Below are 25,380 nucleotides of genomic sequence, written 5' to 3'. Positions count from 1 at the left end.
CGGCTTCGTCAATATTTTTACATCAACTCAACTCCACAAGCATGTGACAGCTCCCGCTCGTAGTGCAAACCCACAGATAATTAACAAATGACTCCCTCGGATCTTTCTAGCAGCTTTCATCTCATCTGTTTAGTTAATCAATGTAGTTTGTAATAGCCACAGCAGGCAGCTGTTTTCATATCTATAATATCTCTAAGAACTGACCGTACACCACTTGCGCAGCACCAAACAGCAGACAGACAAAGTTAGCAACGAGCTGGTGAAAGCAGTGGAGCATTTAGCAGATAAAGAGCCAAACACTTCCCACGGGAGTTGGTGGAGACCTCGAGCTAAAAAGAGAGTGAATATTGGACTGAAATCATTGCTCATGTTGCTCTGTTTGCCATATCAAATTAAAAGGTGATAATATGTCACTGTCGTGTGTTTCCACTGCTTTCAAGTGGCCAAAAAAATAAAAAATCAGCTAATGCCAGTTTAAACAAAACATAAACAAGAAGGAGGACATCTTTAAAAACCCTGTATCCTAACTTCTCAGTCATTTTCTACCCCACTGCCTCCCCCCACGCTGTATTTCTCTCCCTCCCTCAGTCTATCATCCCTCCTCTCGCAGAGACACATGGCACTCTGGCATGCCACTCATTCCATTATAACAAGCCACATTCCCTGGAACACTTCCTGCGCTCTGTCCCTGCTTGTGGTCCCTGGGTCCCAGAGCAGAATCCCCCTCCGCTACTCCTCCTCTCACACACCCTCTCTCTCCCTCACCCGCCCCCCCTGGTGCTTATCCCTGGGCGTCTGTGGCTCCCACTGCAGAGAGCCACAAGCAGCCAGAGCTTGCCATTATACTGTCTCTTCTGATCTGACTACCTGTCAGTCACACTGGATCAATTTGTCCTGGCTGCCTGTTCTGTGTAGGGAGGAAGAGCGCATTCCAGCACCAGGACCTAAAAACATAAACCAGGGGAGGAAGAGTGGAAACCTGGAGAGACGGGCTCCATCACACCCATGAGAGACATGGGAGGAAAAGAGAAGAAGGTTTTGGTGATTGCAAATGTGCCCAACTACCAAGGGTGAGTCTTCTGGGGTTCTACTTTCACCGTGCCGACAGTTAAACACAGAGATCTTGAAGGCCTGTGCATAAAAGTCGTTGCAACTCTGTCCCAAACTGAGACAGTTAAAGAGACGATTTTGACCTCCTTACAGAGACTATTTGTCTTATTCTTCAGAAATGCAAAGCAATGTTAAACTCGCATTATGACCATGTTTTGAATTCTAACACCTCTTTTCCTGTGGTATCAGTTACGCCGAGTGCAAGCTGCCACTTGTCAAGTTACCCCGCACACTGATTTGTTTAGTGCACATTTACTCCAGACTTGGTTTGAAATAATGTTTGACAAAATATTTCTTCTTTTTAACTATTTTAACTAGGACAAGGACAGTAGACAAAAACCAAACAACCTATAATATTTTCTTTGGTATTATAAAAAAGCACTGCTCCCACTTTACACTGTAAGGTCTGTGTCATTATGTAGACATATGTGCGATAGTTAAACAAACTGGGCAATGACAATAATCTGTTTTTCCTGATCAAAGAGAATCTAGGTTAGTGAGTTGCTGAATCAGCGCTGATTCATACATAACTTTTATGCAAAGCAGAATGCAACTCTATCGGCTGTGGACTAAAATAAGAGCCCTGCTTTGTTCTTGGCAAAATGGAAAAGTACATTGAGTGGAAGTTCTACAGTTACACTCTTCTGCAGAGGTTGCTGAGTTGTTGTCAGTGTGAATGATCGGAGGGCCTGTGGGCACCTAATACGTCTGTTAGGGCACAATTGACCCACTAAAATCTGTGTGCATGCGTGTGTGTGTGTGTGTGTGTGTGTGTGTGTGTGTGTGTGTGTATCTGAGAAGCCTGTAGGGAGTTACTGTGCCTATACGAACAGTATGTGTGTGTGCAGAATTTCAGGGTCGCCTGGGTTCGTTTATCAATTTGGCTCCGTCCTAAGAGAACATCCTCTGTCCAACTATTTGCATTGGACACTCCAGAGAGCAATGGTGATGATATGTTGATCATGTCTTGGCTCTAAAGCTGCCGCGAGCTGGCAGGCTGGAAAGGAGGGAATGCCGAGTTTAGACGGAGAAACATAAACCTGTTGATCACTTGATATTATCGTGTCAAGCAGTCAACATGTTTCATTTGATGCCCATTAATTTGAAAAGTGGTTGGCGTCATTTGAGTATCCTCTCTAACGAAGGAAAGTGAGAAATATGTTCAGTATTTTTCTTTTTTTTACGGTGAACGAGGTTGCAGCTGAGCATGGGGAATTTGGAGATCTACGCTTGAGGCCCCTAAGTGACCTCACGCGTACTCTATGTGGTTACTGTAGGTAACTGACTTTTTTCTATTTGAACGTAAATCTTTTCTTACTTTGAGTTCAGGCCAAACTCAAATTTGGTTGGATAATAATGTACAGTACTATTTTATTCTCTTCTCTACACACACACACACACACACACAAACACACTCATAGACACCTCCCCCACATTCCTATGGTTTATAGGCTTTGATGGTTGTTTCCATGCGACTACTAAACCAGGACAGCAGAGGCCCCTGAGAGAGAGATAGCACCCTGGGGTGAAGACTGTTCATTTGAGGCCGCCCCTCCCACTCAGGCCTTCTGGGACTAGACCCTCTGTCCTGGTCTGATACTTAAAAAAGGCCCCTAATCTGCCCTGTTGCTGTTTCTGTACCATGCTCACATGTAACAAACAAACCCTGGCAGAGTTAGAGCCCTGGGATTACTTACGCACTTTTACATAAGTATGTACTATATACATGAACACATGCACACATGCACACAACACATGCAAACGTGCATGCAGCAGACTCTGTGTCTCCCCTCGCCACTTAATGTTATCTTAGCTGAGAGCGACTGCTCTGTCTGTTTACCTAGCAGCAGATACACAAAGCAGAAGCTGAGATTGATTTCTAGATTTTCATTTCAGAGCGTGCTACAGTAACAGACTGGGCAGAACTAGGTCACTCTGACTCAAACCTGGCTTGATATTCTATACACCAGGTTGGTTAAAGACTGAGAGACCCACTGCTGTGTCAGATAAAAATAAACAATTTAATTTCAAATGTTGAAGATGCTGCCACTTTGAATCATTTTGGATTATTTTACATTGATTATAGCAACATATTCTAAGAGCCTTTAACTCAAGACCATTAAATGTCCCTTGTTTATGCTCTTATTAGTGTATAGTCACCTAAAAATAACAGTCGTTGTGTTGTGGTTAGCTTAGAATGAGATGTTTTTATCTACAGAGGGAGTGGGTCCTCTTCCACGGAGTCTGCCGTGTTTAACCGCCATGTTTCTACAGTAGCCCAGAACAGACAAACCAAATACAGGCTTTAGATAGGGCCGTTTGCATTATTCACAAGTTTCGCAGCCACCATAGTTCCTCCTATATGCTTGGAACAGGAGGGTGACATGAGGGTGTTGCAATCAGCAACTACACTGCTAGATGCCACTACATTCCACACACTGGACTTTTATACAAATGATAAAATTATGTCCTACGAAAGTGAAATTCTTGTCTCTCATAAAAATACTGCCACTCTGTGTTTTTACAACAAAACTGATTCCACAACGTCCTGCTCTGTTTCTGTTGACTCTGATATTTTCAGGGTAAAGACATATATAGATAGATATATAGACATGTTTACTATAGGTTAGCTCAAAGACTTAAAGCACGAAATGGTTAACCTCTGTCAAAAGTTAAAATGAATACACCTTACAACAAATCCAAAGTTTTGTGTTGTAAGCTACAGTCACCAACACAAATAAGAGTCACCTGGACTTTTTTGGAGTTAGCAAAGAGTGGAAGGTCTCACTGCGAACAGCTGGTGATAATCAAGTATAAATAGCACAACTGCGTAAGTTAAGTGCTTGTTAAACCACATTTTCTATTTCTACATTTGTTGAATATACAATATACGGAGTATACATAAATACGCAAGCATTAGAGTTGTTTGTTGGCAGCTTTTATAGCGGACACCATTTCCGACTGCTTCGAGTCTTTGAGCTAAGAAAGGCCTATGTACCTTTGGACTGGTTGCACAGAGATGAAACTAATTTGCATCTTGATATGTAAGACAGGAAGTATTTCACAAATGTGTAGCTTAATTGTTTTAATGTTGTTAACAGTTTTCACTTATTTCTTATATGTAAAAAACTCAACATAAATACTTCAATATATAAAACTTCCAAATTTTTGTACATAGAGTATGAAATCTAGTGTGATTGGGGTCATTATGTTGTGCACAATATGTTTAGTTTCATGAGTTACAGTGGCAAAGGGACAGTTACATCAGTTATAAAACAAGCGCACATTTTTTCTTGTGGGTCTGATATATTTTCACTGCAACTGTTTTTTTACAACACTCTTTATGACCCCAGGGGCTTTTTGTGTCCTTTACAAGACATAAAGAAGAGTGACACAGAGGAGTGTTTCATTGTCACCTGTTGCTACCATCGCTGTTTTTAACACCATCTCCATTGTCCCCAGCTTGTACTTTGTACAATTAGCCTGTTACAATAAACCCACAGCTATGTACAGACTCTAATACAGCATTTGGCCACAGTCCTGAACATGTATAAATAATTTTACAATACCAAACACATCCTGCTGGTGTCCCATCCTATTAGCACTATTGTCATAATCAACACTTATTGTGCACATGGTTTTTCTTATTCCTTTAATCCCCACAGACATCCAGTATAAATAGATTTTGCCATATCTAATGCCTGTGGCCAGGTTTTAATTGTGATGTTTACTCTCATCACTTTGCTCTTCTGGCACATTTGGCATTTTAGGTGGGATCTAAATGATGCCAACCCTCCCTCTTTTTTCTTCTGCTCTTTACCCATCTAAACATACACTTGTGGGCTCACAGAGTCCCTCAGGGTCTTCATGATTCATTGCTACTTTAAGAGGTATGAGACACATGCAGGTCTTCCTATCAGTTACATGGAAGGATTATGATGGAGAAGACAGATAGGAACCCCCTTGCCGTTTTATAGAAGGGGATTACTAAGGGCCGCCATGCAAAGTAAACATACACAAACTACAGCATTGCTTGGACACTGACACACTGGCTACTAGCACACATGCACACATAAAACACAACCACATACCATACACAATACTCTTATGTAACGGGTAGTTAAAGCAACAACTGCAATGAGTCAAAGTGACCACAGTGGAAAGTGATCTATTCAGCTTTAACTCCTGTCTGCCTGGTAACACAGCTCTACACCTCCTAACGGTTTTTCACCGACTGAGGTTTTCCATTTCTGGTGATAGCGTGCCCCTTGACCCTCGTCCTGTACTAAGGAGCACCCAAAATACAACCCTTTAAAGTGAGTGACCCAGGGTCACCCAGCCTCCCAGGAGCAGCAGGGCTCTCCAGGGCTGTGAGCCATCTCAGCTCCAGACGACACCGTCAAAACAGGCATGAGAGTTCTTGAAAGGCCCTCTTCAAAACACCAAATTTAAAGAGGTGGCGGTCAGGTCGGACACCTGTTGTGTCTCACAGTGTCACAGTCTCACAGAGGTGGAAGAACTGCTGAGCCCATTTACTAAGTAAAAGTAGTAATAAAAGTAGTGTTAAATGTAAAAATATTACAAATAAAACACCTGCATTTCTTTTCTCAGAAAACTTCCCATTTTTAAGATTTTGTGGGCTTACGGTATCTTCAGTGTAAAATATTAAGCAAACATCACTGTTAATGTGATATCTCAAATACATGTAGTTAAGTAAAGAGTACAATACAATAATAATTGCTATAATGTGGTGGATTATCAGTACAGTCTTTCAAACTGTAAATACTCAAATACTTACAACTCAAAACTGTACTGAAGTAGCTCAGAGTGCAGCATACTCTGTACCTCTGCTTGCAGCTGTCTAATGCACTTTTAAAACCTGAACTTATGGCACTTACAGATACATACTTTGTGAATCATTTTCTGTTTTTTAGCTGCCATGTTGTCAATGTCAAATGTATCTTTTATGTTTTCATGTGAAGCAACTTTCTAGCATTGTGTTAAACGCGTCTCACCATGCCTATGACAAATTTCCCCTTGGAGACAATAAAGTTTACTGTTCTCTTCTAACTGCATAAAATGTCCTAACTATAAGTTGACTTTTTCTTGAGGCAGGTCACTTTAGCACTAATACCTACTTTTTTAAATATCAGCAAATTATGACAAATGTGAAATATAATAATTGAGAGAGCTTTGGTATGATGTGTGATGAGGTCTGACAGGTACATTTTGCTTCTCATGGACATCAGTCTGTCCAAAGATTACAAAAATATTCATGTTAGACGTTCTGCACAAACTGTTGCACAATTTACTTTTCTCCACAACTTTATACACAATCTCAGACCTTATGCAGACATTTGTTATTTTCACAATTCTAATATTGTGAAAATATCCTGTCAGATAATGTGATAATTCAAACCATCGTCTACTTTATGCCATGCAACTTCTTACATTTTAATTAACAATATAAATAAATGAGTTGCCCAGTCGTTGCATCTGCAGACTAAATCCATTCCTTCCTACCCATAGGAAAATAAATACATAAATAAAAACAATTATAGAATTAGAAATTTTGACAACTGTATATAAATCACCAAATGTAAACAGGCCAACATAAGGCACAGTGACAGGTGCGCCCCTGGCCACTTCTGCAGTTTTAGCACTGGAGTTGAAATCCTACCCTGAGAAAGCCCCCGATGCTGAAGAACAGCCCTGGCTGCTACATACAGTCTGCATTAGGGGCTCATGCACCATACTGAAACTACAGCCACGCTCTGACCTCCGTAATTGTCAAGCAAAGGCAGGACGTTTACACTCTGGAGGTATAAATATCCGCAGTGATCTTCTATGACTCCCCCAGAGGCTCAACAGGTAGAGCGCAGCAGAAAGCCAGCTGTCGCCAGCAGGCGTCAGGTTGGATTTCTCCACCACATCATCAGTCATCCCATTTGGATCTGAGACACTGCCCGCTACTACTGGACCACTGGGGGCTAGATCAAAGCATATGAAGTGTACTGCTATTTCAACAGTGTAGCAAGAGTTGGAATAGATTAGGCAAGAGGTTTTGCTCTTCTGCTTATCCCAATGCAGCGATCCCTTTCATTTCATCGGTTGCATCAGACAAATGAAGGCAATGTTGAAAATCCGTAACAGGACAGATCTTCTTTGAAACAGACATTCCCTTCTGGTTAGTTTCTATAGACAGATGTATAGATTGTTTCTCAATTAAATGTTCAAAAGATTTGCAGTATCACATTATATATATATTAATTTGATACTCTGATTAAGGCTGTAATTTAAGATTATTTTCATGATTGATTATTCTACAGATTATTTTGTCTATTTTTCGTTTGGTCTATAATATTTCAGAAAATAGTGAACATGCCTGTCACAGTTTCCTAAGGTTTAAGGTGATGTAGTCAAATTGCTTTTTAAAGTCCAAACAATTCAAAACACAAAACTACTGAGTTTATCATATCATGTAAGACAAAGACGAGTAAAAGGGACTGGAACTCGATATTTCAGCTCTAACTGTAAAACGAAATTGCATATATCTGCAAACCATTTTTTCATTTATTACTTTACATTAACAAATTAGTTGAAAAACGTCAATCACAATTTCCCAGAAGACCAAGGTACAAAGGGATGCCTTTAAATTTCTTGTTTTGTCTGTTAAACTGTTCAAAACCTACATATATTAACAAAGATTTAAACCAGATTCTCACATTTGAGAAGCCCGAACCAGCATTTCAGTCTGTAGTTGTAAGTTTAGTCTAAACATGTAAAAGACTGTAATCAACTGATTTACTAATTGCTTTGAATAATAATTTCCGTATTAGATTTGATCAATATTGCGAAACTGTTGTGCTGAAGGATTGGTGAGATATATTTTAAAAGATAAAAGTTAATAAAAGCTTGTTGTAATTTCAGGTCAGACAAGAGGACTCTGTGTGAGTCCATTTCTGGCAAGAAGAATGGAAAATTCCCATCATCTTCCGTACCACCACCGATACCCATGTCCCCCATCGTTGAAAAGATGGAGGGGCTGAAGGCCATCCGCAACCGCAGCAACAGCCTTCGTCTGGGCCGACTGGCCTTCTACCGGCACCTGGAGAAGGTGGAGACCATGCGCTGTTTCTGGGAGCTCAAACACGTGGAGCTGGAGGGAGGAAACCAGCAGGTAACATGCACTGCCTTTATTCTCCTCTTCTTATTGTCCACACAGGAACATTACACTCCCCGAGAACTGCGGTTGATTATATAAATCATTATCCTAGAAATAGAAAATGCTTTTTTATGTTACTCCCTACTTCCTTATAACTTTTCTCCTTTAAGTATTTGCTGATTAACACATCAGAAGAATAGATTCTTACAAAATGATACACTTGACTTGGGTATTTCACCCTGCTGCCATATTTAAATAAATCATGATCAAAGTTTGACATGCTTATTTCTCAAAACTACCAGACTTTTTGCCTGTTTAGCAGTTGATTCTTTACTACTCCAGACCAATTTCCAAAGCATGCAATAGTGTTTTTGTTTTATAAATTGACTCCTGTACCATAGTGAAAATAATTGCAAACAGTCACCTCTTAGAAAGATATAAAAAATCTCAGAATCTCCCTCATTTAATTGCCAATTAAATAATTAATGAGCTACTGAATAAACCATTTGCTAGAACTTCAAGGTCCACCATACAGCCGCTATTTATGGGAGTGAGGCTGTATGAGAATGACTATTTGTGGCAATGTTGTGCCCCCTGATGGCAATGCTGCCCAGTGTTCAACCTGAGCCACAATCAGCAGTCTGTGCAGCCGGGAGGAAGAAGGGAATTGAAATAACACACAGCAAACACTATTCTGGGTCTCTGCACCTGCTGGCACGCACAACATGCTCAGACAGGTGGAATACAGTACAACAAGCTCGCTAGAGGGAACTGGTCAATGCACACATCTATAGCTGCCACAAGATGGCAGTCCTGGGCCAGTTTGCTTCACTTGGTGTAGAAAAGGAATCCAGTGGATATGAGTTACTGTTAATGTCGGTTACTATCAAGAGATGATGTTGGATGTCACTTTCAGGTATTAATGTGATATCAGTACAATGTAATCATTTAAAATATTATAGAAAACAGGGGGGCCTGCAGAAATTAACTTTTAGGTCATCTTAAACGATTCATTTCTAATGTTAACATATATAAAGTTATTTATAAGTGCTACAGAAGCACAGGTATTTGAGCTGTAAGGAGCCAAAGTCAACACATAAAATTACAGTTAAATACTTTTATTTGATATACAGTATGAAGTTAAATATATGGCAAGTTGCCATCTTTATATTATATTTTAAGAAGCAAAGTAAACAGAATTGATCATTATGATAATTTCCTCTTTTTGAGACCAGTTCAGTTTATTGAGAATATATAACCTATGAAGTAAGGCGTGTACACAATCATATATTTATGGTCCAGCAGCTGTTTGATCTCAGTGCAGCTACTGTTCATCGTTGGAACATTTACCATATTATAATTCCTTAACTGGAAGTGCAGAAAAGTGGCAGAAAGTGTTTGCATTGTGACCATTTCTCCATGATGTTGGGAATTTGGCTTACTTATTCTTTGTCTTGTCCAACTATAAATCATTGGTGCTGTCTAAATACCCACCAGGCAGCGTTCGGGAAGATGTTCCAGTTACATGGGAGGCACCATACGTAATTTAAGATCCTCAGCCTATCAGTGCCCGGTGAACAGCTCTCTCACCTTCCTGTCCATCTCTGAACTCCAACTTCAGTTGCACCTTTGCTCCACCACCTGTTCTTCTACTCGCTCTGCTTTTCTGTTCTCCGTCCTCCACCCACGTGCCATTTGCAGTCTTCATAGTTTAACTACTGCAAACTGTTCCAGTCATCAGAAACATGCAGTCCAACCATCTGATACACCTGCTTGTCACTCCAACGCTGCTCTCTGCTGAGGTTCTCCTCAGATTCCCACTGGAGAATATTTTTTTCCTCACAGGGGTCCTTCTCTATAACCCCTTTGACCCTTGAACCCACCCATCTGTTGCTGCTTGTTATATCAACCTTGCTTTGGACTGCTGCACTCACACACAAATAGTTGACAATCTTAAAAAATCTTGCTACTGCTAAAAGTTATGCTGTTCTGTAGAGAAGACCACTCTCCACAGCAGTGTGAAAATGATCAAATTTTAGTTGCCATTTATATACACATTTCTGTATGATTTCCTGAGGTTGTTTAATCGATACGATCACTGTAAAGAACAAAAAAAATGGCCTCATCCTCGCTTAAAGAAATGTGTTAAGGCTCCAAGGTTAAAGGCCTTTCAAACTGTAAACTGACAGGTTTGGCAGGGCATGGGGAGGGATCTGATCTGCTCAGTGGTCACATTTCCCCGTATTATAAATCATCAGCTCCATCCAGACAGATAGCTGTCGCACACAGAGAGGCACTTACAGTCCAAAAAGGAAACTCTGCAGTCACAAATAGAGTGGATCTGTACATCTTTGTCCACAGTGCTGTGCAGTCAATATGCAGTAAGCAGCAGGCGGAGTGTTTTTGTGCTGTCCATTTTAATATTTAGATACATCTTACTATTTATCTCTAGCTCTCTCTCTCCTACTCCTACTTTATTATTTTACACACCCAAACATTTAGCTTTGTTTCACATAATGATACTACAGTTAATAGACAGTAAAATGTAGAAGTCTTCCTTACTTTCTCTCTCAAACACATTGTGGAGACACTAAAAAAGACAACTACTTGACAGCACTTGTTTTTTCACCAGTGGAGCATGTGGCCACAGAAAAGATAAACTTAGCACCACACAGATGCAGGTGTTTGTTTACATGTGCACGTGGTTGTCACCTTGTTTGCCATTGTATGCATCTGCAATGATGCATGCATGCGATTATGTCCGTGTGTGAGGTATAGAGAGGCAAAGCGACTGCTAGACAGATATACTTAGGAGTATGCATGCATGAAGTGCTGTGTCTGAAGTTAAAGGATACCACAGGGGTCTCACTAACATACCAGCAGCAGCAGCGGGCATGTGATTCTGCGTACAGCAGCGACACCCTGAACCCAACACCACCTGTCCCGTTCTCGTCTCAGAGACGGCATGTTCCCTCCTTTTAGGTCCTGGGGTGGGAGGCAGGGAAGAAGCCGGGTGGAGGGTGAATGGTTGGCTGGCTAGGCAGGTGACTTTACAGCCCAGACCCCCTGATCTTGTCCGAGTCTGTAGTGAGCAAGAGATTGAGCATTCAATGCACAGCTACAGAAGCCCGGCTATTTCATAATCAACACCCGTTGCGTCGCCCCATGTCAACAACTTGTTGCCCACCACCTGAGACTCCTTTGCCACAGACGGCAGAGAGGCTGAAATAAGACAGACAGCCTGTGCAGGCGGACAACAGGGACAGGGAGAGGAAGGTTTCCATCATGGAGAACTTCCTGAGGGATAAAGATGTTTGGATATTGGGGAGTGTGTGTCTGGTGGCCACTTTTCTATGGCGACGATGGTGGAAATTATTCTCTGTCAAGAAGAGAGGAAGGACCACACCGTCTGCAGACACACAGGTAAAAACAGCGAGAGAGGAATTTGGGTCCATGCACCTGTGCTACATGTGAGCAGGTGAATTTGGAAACATGCCAGAGGTTCATTCAATCTGAATGAACAGCAGAAGGGTTGCCAATAATGTAATAAATCAACAATCTTTATTGTACTCAGCTGTCATGTTGTGGATTATGGTGGAGGCCGACAAGTTGCAGGCCTGCATGAACCGGAAGTAATGGATGTTATCACGTTATCACCCGTACTAATGCTGTCTTAATACCAAAGTGAAAAATTCTTTATCTGGCAAGTGCCTGTTTGACTTTCTTTTTTGGTCATTTTGATAGATTTGATTGAAGCTGTTTTAGGTGATTGTTGCCCTTGCCAAGGAAGTGATGTTGTCCTGTTTGTTTGTCTGTGAGGTACACATTTTGACAAACCTGTTGATATGTTAAAATGAACTAGAAAGTTTAACCATAGACCAAGGGACAATTGCCCATGTTTCTGTCGATTGGATCCAGTAATTTAAAGGTAGGGGGGAAAAAAGCTGATTGTTGAGTCTTATTAACAGGTTGTCAAATACCAATCCTTTGGCAACCCAAAGCGTCAAAAACAAGACATTTGGCAATCTAAAACATCAGTTTTGATGACCTGGGAATCAGACTCAACAATCAACTATCTTTCTCCAAAATGACTGACTCCAGCTTCAGGATTTCTTAACATTACAACTATGGCCAGTTTTGAACAATTTCCCTATTATTCATGAAATATTACATTTACCTGAATAAAAAAATCTGGTGGTTGTCTATTACGACACGTATTGCAATGCAGATCTTTATCATGAGCACCATGAACACTGTCATGTCAACACTGTCAACTTTTTACTCTGTAAAGAGAGAGATCTTTAGAGGATTGTGCAGCACTGGAATGTGTATGTATTATCTGACTGCTATCTAAATCAGTGAAAACATTGTTTTTGCTGCATTAAAGCCTCCAAATCGCTGGCTAGTGGAGCAGAGAAGTAGCTGGAAGGATTGCATGTAGGTGGTGTGATTATCATATCTTTGACTTTGGAGAGAAGACCCTGGAATATCTGAGCGCACCAATGCTGGTGTTATCTGTGGGTGGCCTGGTGTCTGCTTTCACTCTGAGAAGAGCAGTTGTGTTTCTGGTGATGAGAACAGACTAGCATGTTTCAGGACTTGCCTTCCCCTGTAGAGCATTATTGACTTATCATGTCTGCGTGTTCAGAGTACAGCTGTTTTTCAGGGATTTACTGTTTACTGGCAGTAAAACTAATCAGCTGAGGCATCACAGGCATCTGTAGCATTTCTGCTGTTGGCCTGAACTGCTGAAGTGTACTAAACATGATGCTTAACAACAATGCAACAACAATAGTCTTTGGCAGGTGAAGCAGTGTTTCATCCATCTGTAGACAGTCAGTGGAAAACATAACGTCATCGTACATGCGTCACACACTTGTCACCAGCAATGACATCTAAATTCTGTCCAACAACACTTAAGTCTACCACTCCACCCGGACAAGCCTGTGCCCTCTACACTACACATGCCGTGTCCAGTTTAAACCAGTTTATTATGTTAACATAATCCAGCGGGAAGCAAATGTAATTGACTCCTCATAAAGCGTGAGAGCTGTGGTCCTTTGAGCAGTTGAAGCCTGTCAGTGTCAGCTCAATAGTTTTATTAGTCTCAGTCTTCTTGTCCCAGCTGACAGTGGGCTTATTACGGCGAGATTTATAACTCTATTTATCATTTCTACTACCCAGGACAGTTTAAGCCAAATGTGTCAACATGCTGTCAGTGCTGGTTTTAAGATTAACAAAAGTGAGATCAGACTGAACTGAAGGGAATCAAAGTAAAGTCTGAACTTTGAATTGAAGCTTTTAGAAACCTGGGGGCAGACCAGGTTAATCCTGTTTAAGTGAGATCTGTCCAAGGTGCTGAAACAACACTGCTCCTCACTTGACCTCTAATTAACTTTCCTCACTTTAACTCCATTTGTGTAGCCGTGTTTCATTCATGCCAAAGCCTACTAACCTGAAGACACACAGGAGCTTCTTCAGTTAAAGCTAGGAGAGTTGTCTTCTTCAATTCCAGGTTTACACAAAAAGCCTGCCTGCAGCATCCTGGAAATAATATATTAGTGTCAAAAAAACACCAACTGACTTGGCCTGTTACTGAAATGTTAACCAAGCAGAAAAGCTCATGTTTCTGTGAATCTTTGGAGGTCAGATTGAGCTTCTCTACATTCTATTAAATGCTTTGTTGTTTTTGTCCATGCAACAGAAAAGTTTGTGGTTCTATTTAACTGAAATACTGTTACTGCTGTCACTTTAGTAATAGTTCATTCAATCAAACACTGTGTCTGAATATGGATTAACTCCATCAGAATACAACAGATTCATTACTACGATGCATATTATCATTATCGTATCTTTCTTTTGCTTCAAGGTAGACAATAGTCTACATTTTTACTTTTACATTTTACTTTTGCACACAATATTTGAAGTTGTGTGTCATTTATATGTATAAATGTGTGAATATATATATAGAACTGTTCAATCTGTAGTGAGTGCTTATTTTGCTTTTTGTCTTAAAACTAAAATAATTATAACTTTATCATGAAAATCCTGTCGTATGCATGTCTTAGACTTGGGCCCCACAGTATACAGACAAATAGTTTTGTATGAGGCTTGTACAGAGTAAACTGCAGCTTGTGCTAATGCGTGTGAGCATGACTAACGTGAGAAGGGCTTCTCCTGCCTCAGATTCTCACACTTACATAGCTCAGACTAAATTAGCACACCAACAAATAGAAGAGGGATGGAAGAACAGAGTCAAGATAGTTTCATGTTGAAGACAAAAAGGGACATTCAGGGGTGAATGTGTGTCTGTGCTGGGGGTTTTATAGATCCTACAATTGACAGACACATCACATTTTGAAACTACAGTATCTCGAGTCCTTGATTTGAAGTATTTTCTGCAGAAACTGGATGTTTGGCCAGGACATTGAGAAAGGAGAAATGATTTAACTGAAGACAACCCAATTTCCTGTTTATTAAGACTGGGATATCAGGGGTGTTTTTATTGATTATTGCTTTAAACTTAAAAGTGCATAAAATCCTAACATTTGCATATTAATGTGCAATTAAAGCATGAAGTTCTTCAAAATGATTCCTATTATCAAACAAAGACACTCCAGTGTGTTTGCTTTTATTATACTCAGAACTAAGCCATATTTTCCCCACTGCTGTTGATTTAAATATCTAAACATTTATTAACCTTCTGCCTACTGGTCCTTATGAAATGATCCCTGAAGACACCCTGTACTGACACACAGTGTCTGTATATTGTGTGAATTGAAGGAAAGGGGGCCTGCAATGATGTTTTTAGTCATTTTAAGGGTATATAGAACCTACATTTTACTTTAGATCTTCAGCTCTCCTGGCTCCATGTTTCTTCCTCTGTCTCTCTCCCTGGTATTAGGACTCCGGGGGAATGTGCTGTTTTTGCTTGGACTCATATGGCCTCTCGGATGGTGTCCACTTTCAGCCGTTTGCATAACTCATTACCAGCACAGTGCTGATACATGGTGGTGGGACATAATACACACACACACAAACACACACACACACACACACACACACACACACACACACACACACGCACACACACACACACACACACACACACAGTACACACTGACCATTGCCCTGCCTAACGTTGTGTGGTGAGTTGCAGTTCATCCAGGGAAATGATTTATTAGAGTGCCTCCGAGGGTCTTCCCTCATACGAAAGACTTGTCAGTAGAACGCTGACCGGAAGAGAGAGTAGAGAGAGTTTATTAGGTTAAATTTGATGTATAAACCCACTGATTTTGAGTTAAAGTGGTTAAAGGAAAGGGTGTTGCAAATAAGCATTTGCTATGAACACTATGATATTCGCATCAACTGTTTTCAGCCTGTCTATGTTTACTGTAACTGTCCCTATAAAATAAACCATAAATAAATCTTTTCTTTGACGCTAGCATTACAGGAAAGTTATGTGAATGGGCAACAGTCATATTAAAGTCATTAATGGCAGTACTAAGACAACAGTTATGATAAAGTGTGCTTATAAGAAACCTTGTGAAAGGACAGCAACACCAGGGGAAAATATGCATTCACCTCCTAGCTAAACGTAAGTGGTGGAAGTCAGCAGCACGAGGCATTATAATACACACTTCCAAAAATAAGCTCATGAAATTAATCCGACTGTACGTTGCCAATGCAAATACGTAGATGCAGCAGCCATAGAAGCAGGGCTGTGTCTGAAATCATATTTGCTACCTTTGAGTGTCTAAATTCCAGGTTAAAACTGTTGCTGTGAACTATTTGGTTCCCTAAAAAAATCAAACAGCAGCATTGATGCTGCATAGTATAGTAATACTTTACTATAGTAAAAGTAGGCTAGTCATGCAGTTAGCTATGCTATCAGAACAGGCCTATTAAAGGCTATAACGGCAATACAATTATTGATGCATTATTATTATTATTGAGACTGACAACAACAGCAGTCCAGTAGTTTTGCTCATTTGCAGGTTTATTGTAAACTGACATATACCAGACACTTATGGTTGTTTCAACAGCATTAAAATGATTTCAGCTAGAAGATTTAGCTACACATTTATGTATTATGTATTAGGCCAATTTAAATGTTTCTGAAACACTTGTTTTAACGTTGCACTAGCTCAGTCAGAGTTCTACCAGCTCGAGGTCAACTGGTTCACAGTATAAAAAGTTATTTTGTTTGAGATACAGAAGATTTACAAGCACAGCACAAACATTTTGGTGAATGCCTTTACCAGCATCATCGAATTCAGTCAGGTGTACATTTAGAGCAAACACTGTGGTAGAAACAGAGAACATAGAACAGATCTCAAGGAAAGGTGTGACAGTAAATACGAATAGTACAGTAGTACAAAGACTTCACATATTCCATGCTAACTGGAAGAGTTTGCAGAGGAGCAGTGCAACAGCAGCAGCAGCACTGGCAGAGCAAACAGTGGGGAGAGCAAAGTCAGTTTAATTAGACCACCTTATTACAAATGGTGCACTGGATATATGTGCACCGCAGTGTGAACAGTAGGTCATCTGTAAATGTAGGAGTTAACAAGATGAGGCATCACTCCAAGATGATAAGCAAACACAGTGTTCATTAAGTACATTTCAAATCTTTGCAAGCTGATTTTCTACATAAATTAACGGCTATGTGATTTAAAGGAAAACCCCACTTTTAAAGTTTAAAACATTGAGTATTCAAAATGGTACGCAGTAATGGGAAGTCGTATTTGCAGTAAATCAGCTAAAGCACACAAAATGTTTGACATTTGAGGTCTTTGGAAAGTGCAAAAGCTGTGAATGAGAGCAGGATGAAATTTACATGAATTAAAGTTCAGGCCAAGATGAAGTCACAGCTGGCAGTCAAATGGATATTTGCTGTTTATGATCTGTCACCGTGTCCAGTAGATCTAACATGGCAAACACTGACTTGTTGGATTTGTGTGAATAGGTGTGTGTAGAGGGTTAGTAGGTCGAAGTTCAAGGTAACCAGAGAACAGCTGGGTGTGACCTTCCCACCAAAATGCTGTCCAATTGCTTCCAAATTCCCACTTAGTCATCAGCAGGTTCTGTGGTTAGAGGAGGACTCCTGGGTCTGTGGCCCTCTACCGCCATCCAGTGGTAGCAAGTCAGAAATGCAGCTCACGTCCCAACACCCAACATCATAAGCTACCAATGATTGAAAAAGTTTTAGCCAATTTACTCCCAATCATATACACACTGTCAGATACTGCTGCATTGCTTTGATGAGTTACATTACAGGATTGTATATGTTGTCAAAGTTATATTACTGTATACAGTACAGACAGCGCAATACATTTATAACTAAAGTTGCACATATTGACTGATTTACAGTTCAAATTTCCTAAAAAGACTTAAAATATCAACACAACATGTGACATACAACATAAACACACATACACAACTGAAAAGGGACATTATAAATAAGGCTGCGCAATTAAGTCATATATTATTGAAATGTCAAGTATATTATTGAAATTGCAGAAGCTTCAATGTTTTAAAAAGGTAAAATGTGTGACAGCATTATAATGACGAACTGTAGTGCTATAAAATCTTGTTCTTCAGATTTAAGAGATCATGTTTGTTTGGTACAGACCCCAAACAATTTTACATCATTATGATTTTAATAATTTCTTTCAGTGAAAATTTAATTTGTGATGCAACAATTTACAATCTCACACTAATCATGAATCATATCTCAATATCTGTGTGATGTTTTCCCTAATAATAAACAGAATCAACTCTGATTTCAGAAATACATTAATATACATACAAATACTTTTAGGAAGAAATAAACATTTATGCTTGTTTATCAATGCAATTCTTCACCTCTTTATTAAATAACTTTATTGATTTTCATACACCTTTATTCATGCAGTCATATGTGGATTCGTTCCAACATGTATTTGTCTATTTTAAGTGTTGATGGATTTGTTTTTTACATGTGGGAGGAATATTCTCATGTATTTGTTTAGCAGCATAGTGTGCATGTGAAGATTTCAGACACCGAATGGCAGCACAATAAGGCAACCATGTGACATATCATGAACTAATAGCACAGAATAATAGACTCCATTATATTGATATGATTATTGACTTGCTAACATGAAAATGTGATGTCAGACAGTAAGAATCTATTATAAATAATTTTCTCTTTGCTCGTCTTCCTCTAGAGAGGTCAGGCTCAAAGGTCAGTGTTAGTGGTTTGCTCAAGAGCACTGCAGCAGGGCAGAGTCTTAACCACACAAATGTTGATATGTTCATGTTAATGACTATTATATGAATTCATTTTTGGGCCTGTTTGCCTTTTTAAACACACATTTTAGATTAGATTATTTTTATCCAGCTGCAAGTTTACACCACCAGTTTGTGCTGACACTGTGACACTGAGAGATTGAGTGAAACATGAGATCCTCTGCTGAAATTCTCCACTAAGCTCTGCTGGTTTTTGTGTGTGTGTGTGTGTGTGTGTGTGTGTGTGTGTGTGTGTGTGTGTGTGTGTGTGTGTGTGTGTGTTTTGGGGTGGTGGGATTTCCACAAGGTCAGAGGTCACCATTTATCCAAAATCCTCTTTCAAACACTGGTCCCATCACTCCCAGTTGTCTTCACATTACATAACGCTCATGGCGAGCAGCAAACTCACGATAACAGAGGGAGGTTTGTTTGTGTGCATGCATTTAGGAGTCTGTGCACATACTTGTGTAGCTTATATAACATATTTACAGGCTGGACCTAATCACCCTCCCCAGCACAAACACATATACACACATGCTTCGCTGGCGTCATACAGTACCTCTAGTCCATGAAAGGATTTTTTTTTAGTGTCCATCCGAGGTCATAACAGAGAGCTGAACGAATGTTATCACAGCAGCTGAACTGTGAAAGTACAGTCTGTCATCAGCCAGTGGTGACACAAGTAGGTTTGTCAGATAGAAAAGCAGCAGGTGGAGCTACAGAGATAATGTGCAGCCCTCTTTTCGTCGCCATGCACCCGCTGGACAAACGTCCTCTAACAACGATGGAAAAACCACGGAGGAATTATACGCCATAAAAAGATAAATTTTACGTAAACTTTTCAACCCTGCAAAACCTCCCAGTGATTCCATTAATAACATTGCATGCTGCAATATGACGGACTGTTCAGACCCAGATCAGATAACTTTTATTTGAATTCTAGCCATGACGCCAAGATAGCAAATCTGTCAAGGGTGAATTATGGGAAAATGTGCATAAATAGATTGTGGAAGATATGTTAAATATTTCCATTTCATGTAATAATACAGCTATAAAAGCATGGTATCATGGGTTTGTACATATCAGTAAATACTGTACATCACATAACTGAAAAAGCTCCTATAAAATGTGAATAATAAAAGCTGTGCATAGCGTAATATTGTTTCTCCTTAGAAGCCTGTATTTGTTGTTTATCACTAATATACGACATTACGATAGAGAAATTAAAGTATTTAGGCTTGGTGCATTGCTTTCCAGTCGTCCATGAGTTTAACTACTGAGTATTTGGCACTTTATTGGCCATTTAAGTGCAACCCGCTGCAGTTGAACTTGGAGAATGACGAGGATCCTTTGAACGTTGTTATTTGAATGCAATTATTTTCGGTCCCAGTGAGGCTTTGTAGGGTGAGTCATGATGGTGGTATGATAAAATCTTTGTGGGTAGGGATGCCATTTGAGGGGAAACCCTGGATGATTCAGGGGCCCCAGAGCTGGACCAGGTCCCAGCCAGAGATCAGAGAGCCGTCACTGAGCTGTTGTCAGGTGGACAAAAATTTCTAGTCTATTACTAGGTACTCTTGGTAGTCTGCCTCATTTGAGGTGTAGGCGCAGGTTCAGCTGGTGAGTATACAGTCCTATAAAATGAATCACATGTAGGGCTGGGTATTAATGCTCTATAGTGAACGGACATAATTAAAGATTTGAATTGACTGAACGTTATCTTAAATTTTGCAAATCTAACATTTTTGGTGAAAATTTGCCAATGCACTATTTCATTTAATTTCTTGCCAAATAAATTAAGTACAAACTTGACAAGGAGTAAATTAGTTAAGTCTCAAAATATGGAAATACAATTGTACTCGAGTAAAGTAGTTATTTTCCATTTCTGCCTTCATTGCTTGCCAAGCTACCGTACTGTTGAATGTGGACTCAGTTTACTACGACAGCAGCCATTAGCTTGCAGCACACGTTTGTTGCATATCACACAGTCTATTATTGTGACTCTGGTCTAAAGCTTGTTGCATTTATTACGGCCATTGAACTGGATTGATATTGGATTACTGGACAGTCTGTGGCACTAGAATAAGCATTATGTATTGTCTGTGTCTTCCTGCTGAGTAACTCTATATGTAGTGAGAGTGGAGAGGCTGCGTTAGTCTCATTCCTAAACAGTGCTTTTATATCACACTGGCTCTCATCTTACCATGTAACCTTTTCTGAGTGGGGATTGCAGAGATTGCCCAACAGGGTACAGTTAAACCTTCCACTGCCCTCAGAACCAGACCCGGACTAATCAACCACCAACCTGCTCCTCTCCTCAGCACACCCTCAGTCATCTAAATATCTGAAATTTATCAGCCATTGATCATATGTATAACACAGTGTTTAAGGCCGCCCTTGTCAATATTTGTATATGAGCAATAGATCAAATGACCATATGTAATATGAAAGTTGTCACTTGTAGAGACACACCCAGAGAATTATCATCCAACGCCACAATACCCCTCAGCTCTACAGAGCATTTTAGCGTCTTTCAGCTCATTATTTTTGGTTTGACGGCCCACAACTTTACTGTTCTGATTCACCCTCACCGCTCTAATCAGCATTCAGCATCCATTTATTTTGAAGAACAAACGACAAAGTTAGCGACTAGTGAGATATTTTCCTCAGGAGGTGTTGAAGACCAAAACAGAGCTAAAAGAAAAGTGACTATTGGACCTAAAGGACTCCAAATGAATGCTAATGTTGCATCGGGAACACTAGATGTGTCAGTAGGCAACTGCTAACAAACATGTTTGCCATTACAACTTCATAAGCTGATAATATGTTGTTTTCATAGCTGGTTCCACGACCCCCAAGTGATGTTCAGGGGTTGTGGGGAGTAACACAAATGTTACAATGTCACAAAAAGTTTGTTTTATTATCATTAAACAGAAATATTTATATACTTACAATACTACAAAAAAGATTCAAATGTAAAACTAGCTTTCCTTTGAAAAAAGGCTAAGGAGAAGCCGATCCTGTGAAAATACAGCTTTAATTACTTTAACAAACTTTAACAATCATGTACTCCCTTTAACAGGGAGGAATACTACTTTAGGTTGAGGCTGGGTCCTACCGCAACTCCAATCCCAGTGTACAGGCTCAGCACTAATTAGTAAATGGGAGAACCCAATGTGAGAAGTTTCTTCTTTTGTCATAAAGACAGAAACAGTTACCTGGCAGATGTCACTTAAAAGCAGTTTTTAGTAAATCTAAATGGCAGAGTTTGTGGATAATGGCTAGTAACTGTGATTTTGTATTTGGAGAGAACAATTCTGCTTGTTTTAGACAAATTAAGTAGCCCTTTAAATCCCTGGATAGTAGTACGTTGGATTGGCAGTTCTGACTAACAAAGGCATCGTATTAATGTTTGCTGGATTTCCTGATCAATGATTTGTCCAATCAGTGATTAAATGTGTATTTCCACAGTATGTCCTGTACTTTGTCTGCACTTGCACAGTGTCTTCTTTCATTCTCACCTTATAGTAAATTGACTGGGGATATGAGTGTTAAACTTGACAGCTGATGAGCTGTCTGTACTGGGAACAGTGCAAAGGGACAGAGCGTAGGTCAGGTTTTTCCGGTGTTGACAGATGGGTGCCAGTATATAGGCGCCGGCGTTTTGTCACCCCGTCTACTCCAGATACCACTGTACTGAGAGGTGGAAAGGTTTGAGGTCAGTGTGCCCAGTCAGACACGTCTCAATAAGTGTCAATCGTTTGTATGTGTTCGTGAATATGAACTTATGTGTATCCATGTGCATATCTGTGTCAGTTCATCCTCTTAAGTTCTCAGCAGCAACACATGTGCAGTAGATTTCCTCTCGCACAATCCCCTTCTTCTGTGTATCAACAGTTCTTAGGTGTCAGTGGTATCACCTGTTTCCTGTTTTCTTCCGTTGTCTAGTCCCTCACGTTGCATGGACAGTCAGCCTATATTGGGAAGCTTGCAGGCTCTTTCCGACTCCAAGTCAAACCAGTGTTTTTCAAATTTCTATATCTTAACTTTCTCCTATATGTAACATTTTAAAGTGAAAAACCCTAAATGGGCTTTAAATACAACATTCAGCATGATTTTTTTTTTATAATAAAAAAATAAATTATGCAGCATCTAACAGAAAATGCTAAATAATGTGAAGAGCAACAATATTAACAAGAAACTGATAAGTACATATTTTCCTTTACAACAATGTGTAGTATTCATATTTACCCATAAACATTATACAACCAAAAGCTAACTTGGATACCAGCTCAAGCTGTGAATGCCGTGGTATGTAGCACTGGTCTATGTTGGGTATTTGTTTCTTTAAATAACTAAATAATAAGAACATAAAACAAAATAAAAAGATAATTTAGACATCACCTTAAATTAGATTTAGTTAACTAAACAAGTTTTGAGTGTAGGATTGGAGTTTAGTATGTAATAAAAGTTAAAGATCCCCTCCAGACATGTATTAAGACATAAACAAATAGTCTGCTTGGAACAATAACGTGTGTCTGATATGTTTCATTCACATAAAAGTTAAATTTCCATATTCAAATTATTAAACAGGCATATACTCCCTCTACCTCATTAAAAATGTTGTATGTTTTCATTTAAAGTGAGTCTCCTACTTCACTGTCCATTCTCAGTGGCTTCCAGTTTCTACATCACATTAGCAAAAGCTGTATACTGGACCAGGATTGACTTCCAAACTATTTGTGGTTTGTGATTTTTCAAAAATCATGCTCCTAAGTGAAATGTCCACTTTCAGCAGATGAAAACATCACACTGTAGGAAATAGAAGAAAGAGTGTGTGAAAAGGTCTGGACCCTTGGAATTTGTGGCAATTATGCAATGCTCTGCTGACACATCCTCTGGGTATAAACAAATCGGTTATGAGACCAGTGTGGCATTTGACGAGGTTCAGAAATACCCACAATGCTTGTGTCTTAAACAGAGGTCCAAGTGGTTAATAACGTTTTTACAGCCTTGCACACGCTCGCACCTGTCACCCCACTTCCTATTATGGCACAATGTAAAAACCATATAGTTCCACATAGAATCTGAAAACAAGATCCATGTTGAGCAAAATATACTGTATACTCATGCTACTACTACACTGGCTGAAACTTTGCAGGAGGTCTTAATGATCAGATACGGTGGTTTTCTGTTCTTTTTTATTGGCTGTACATTTTATTTGTTTGTCTTGCTTTTTACGGCGTCATATTTCAGTCCCAGATTCTTGGGATTCTGACACCTGACTGAAGGGCTTTTGAAGTGTCTCAAATGTCACATAGCGATCCTCTCCAGCATCTCCCCTTAACCCGCATCAATCCCCAACTGCACACCCGAGCCCCCAGCTCTTATCACTGGCCACTCAGTCCCTGACGTCCACAGGGGGCTGCACTTTAATGTGGAGGAAAGCCATTTGCTATTCTTAAAACTCCTCTCTGTGGCGCAGTGGTGAGGGAGAGATCTCTGTTCTCCCTCCACTTCTTTTCTTCTCCCTGTGGCTTTGTTTTGGTAGTATGGTTTTTGTTGCTGCTGCCACTGAGACTTCATGAATGTGACCTTATTAGTGGGTGAAAAGTTTTTGCTGTTTGTGAGGACATCTGCTGTAAATCAGTCATGAGCTCCAGCCTTGTCAACTCTTTGGCCAAAGTGTACGACCCAAACCCTCTTCATGGGCAGAAGCCCGGTGGCAGGAAGCTCTCACTTAATGGATCAGACAAGTCACCAGCTTCTTCATCTTCATCATCACCTTCCTCCCCCCATGATGCCGCCCTGCGCTGCGTGGAGAACCGGATGGACTCCCTGAGCTCTCAGATGGAGCGTTTGCTCAACATGCAGCAGACCGTCCTGACCCGGCTGGATGGCTTGTCCCAGGACGTCAGGGGAATGGGTCGGGATCTGGCCTCTTTGCGTGAAGAGGGCCACGGGGGGAGGCGTGGGTCTGGGTTTGAGGTGTGCAGGGAGTTGCGTGGGGCCGTGGAGAAGACCAGCGAGCGGATGGAGTGTCAGGGACGCAGGCTGGAAGGGGTGGAGAAGCTGGTGGAGGGCACCCAGCAGGTGATCAGCTTCATTGGGGAGGTGGTGAAGAGCTCCAGGCTGGTGGAGCTGCTGTTTAAACAGCCTGGAAATAAGGCTTTCAAGAAGGTGAGAGGTTTAACAGCATTACAGGGTTCTCCTGCAAAAAGTGGACCAGAACAACCTCAAAATCAAATGTTTTTTCATCTAGTTTTCTGTCTGTTCTCCAACACTTGAGTACTTTGAGGAAAGTTCTGTTACTGTGTAACTTAATGGCAACATAGTGAGAGGTCTAATTGCATTGTGATCATTGTGGCAGACACATTAAGTGCTGTCCGAGAGGTTGCAAATGACATTGGATGACTCTTGATGGATTATGTGACCTGTTGGCAGTGGCATTATAAATAGCTGGCTCTAAAAAAAGAAGATTTTAAAGATAAAATACAAACAGTGCAACTTCAAATGGGTCTTAACATGTTTTTTAAATTCTTTCTTAAGGCTGCTACTCATTCCTCTTACTTCTGATATGGCTCCTATTATTAGCTCTACTGTACTTCCACATGTTGTTCTCTGCAATGTTAAGTAATTTTCCTCTGTGTAGGGACTGTCTGAGGTGTAAATGATAAGAGTCAGACTGGTTATCTTATCAAAACCATGTCTGTATCAGCAGTGGGTAGGACTGCAGCTGCACAGCGTCAGTTTAGCACTCGCCTGGCCTGTTCTGAATAGCTGATATTATTACTGCATTGATTAATTAGATGGGCTCTTGCCGTTGCATGAAG

At 40.3% G+C, this 25,380-nt stretch overlaps 1 protein-coding gene across 3 annotated transcripts in view; it reads left to right on the top strand.

Annotated features, from left to right (window-relative positions):
- Positions 1-807: 807 nt before the first annotated feature.
- The window catches only part of mylk4b (myosin light chain kinase family, member 4b), a 33,357-nt gene continuing 8,784 nt past the window's right edge, over positions 808-25,380 (top strand). Inside the window, exons 1-2 of one of the 3 annotated variants that reach the window (XM_051377499.1) lie at positions 808-1,070; positions 8,041-8,290. In XM_051377499.1, the coding sequence (XP_051233459.1) occupies positions 1,006-1,070; positions 8,041-8,290 (315 nt within the window). In that variant the 5' untranslated portion in view covers positions 808-1,005. Of the gene's footprint in view, positions 1,071-8,040; positions 8,291-11,272; positions 11,699-23,995; positions 24,728-25,380 lie in introns of those variants that run through there. The other 2 variants (XM_051377500.1, XM_051377498.1) reach the window with 2 other exon arrangements.

This window comes from Dicentrarchus labrax, unplaced genomic scaffold (genome assembly GCF_905237075.1).
Source record: "Dicentrarchus labrax unplaced genomic scaffold, dlabrax2021, whole genome shotgun sequence".
In the NCBI taxonomy this organism is placed as follows: Eukaryota; Metazoa; Chordata; class Actinopteri; family Moronidae; genus Dicentrarchus; species Dicentrarchus labrax.
The sequence above is the reverse complement of the archived record's forward strand: the minus strand, read 5'-3'. Positions and strand labels throughout refer to the sequence as shown.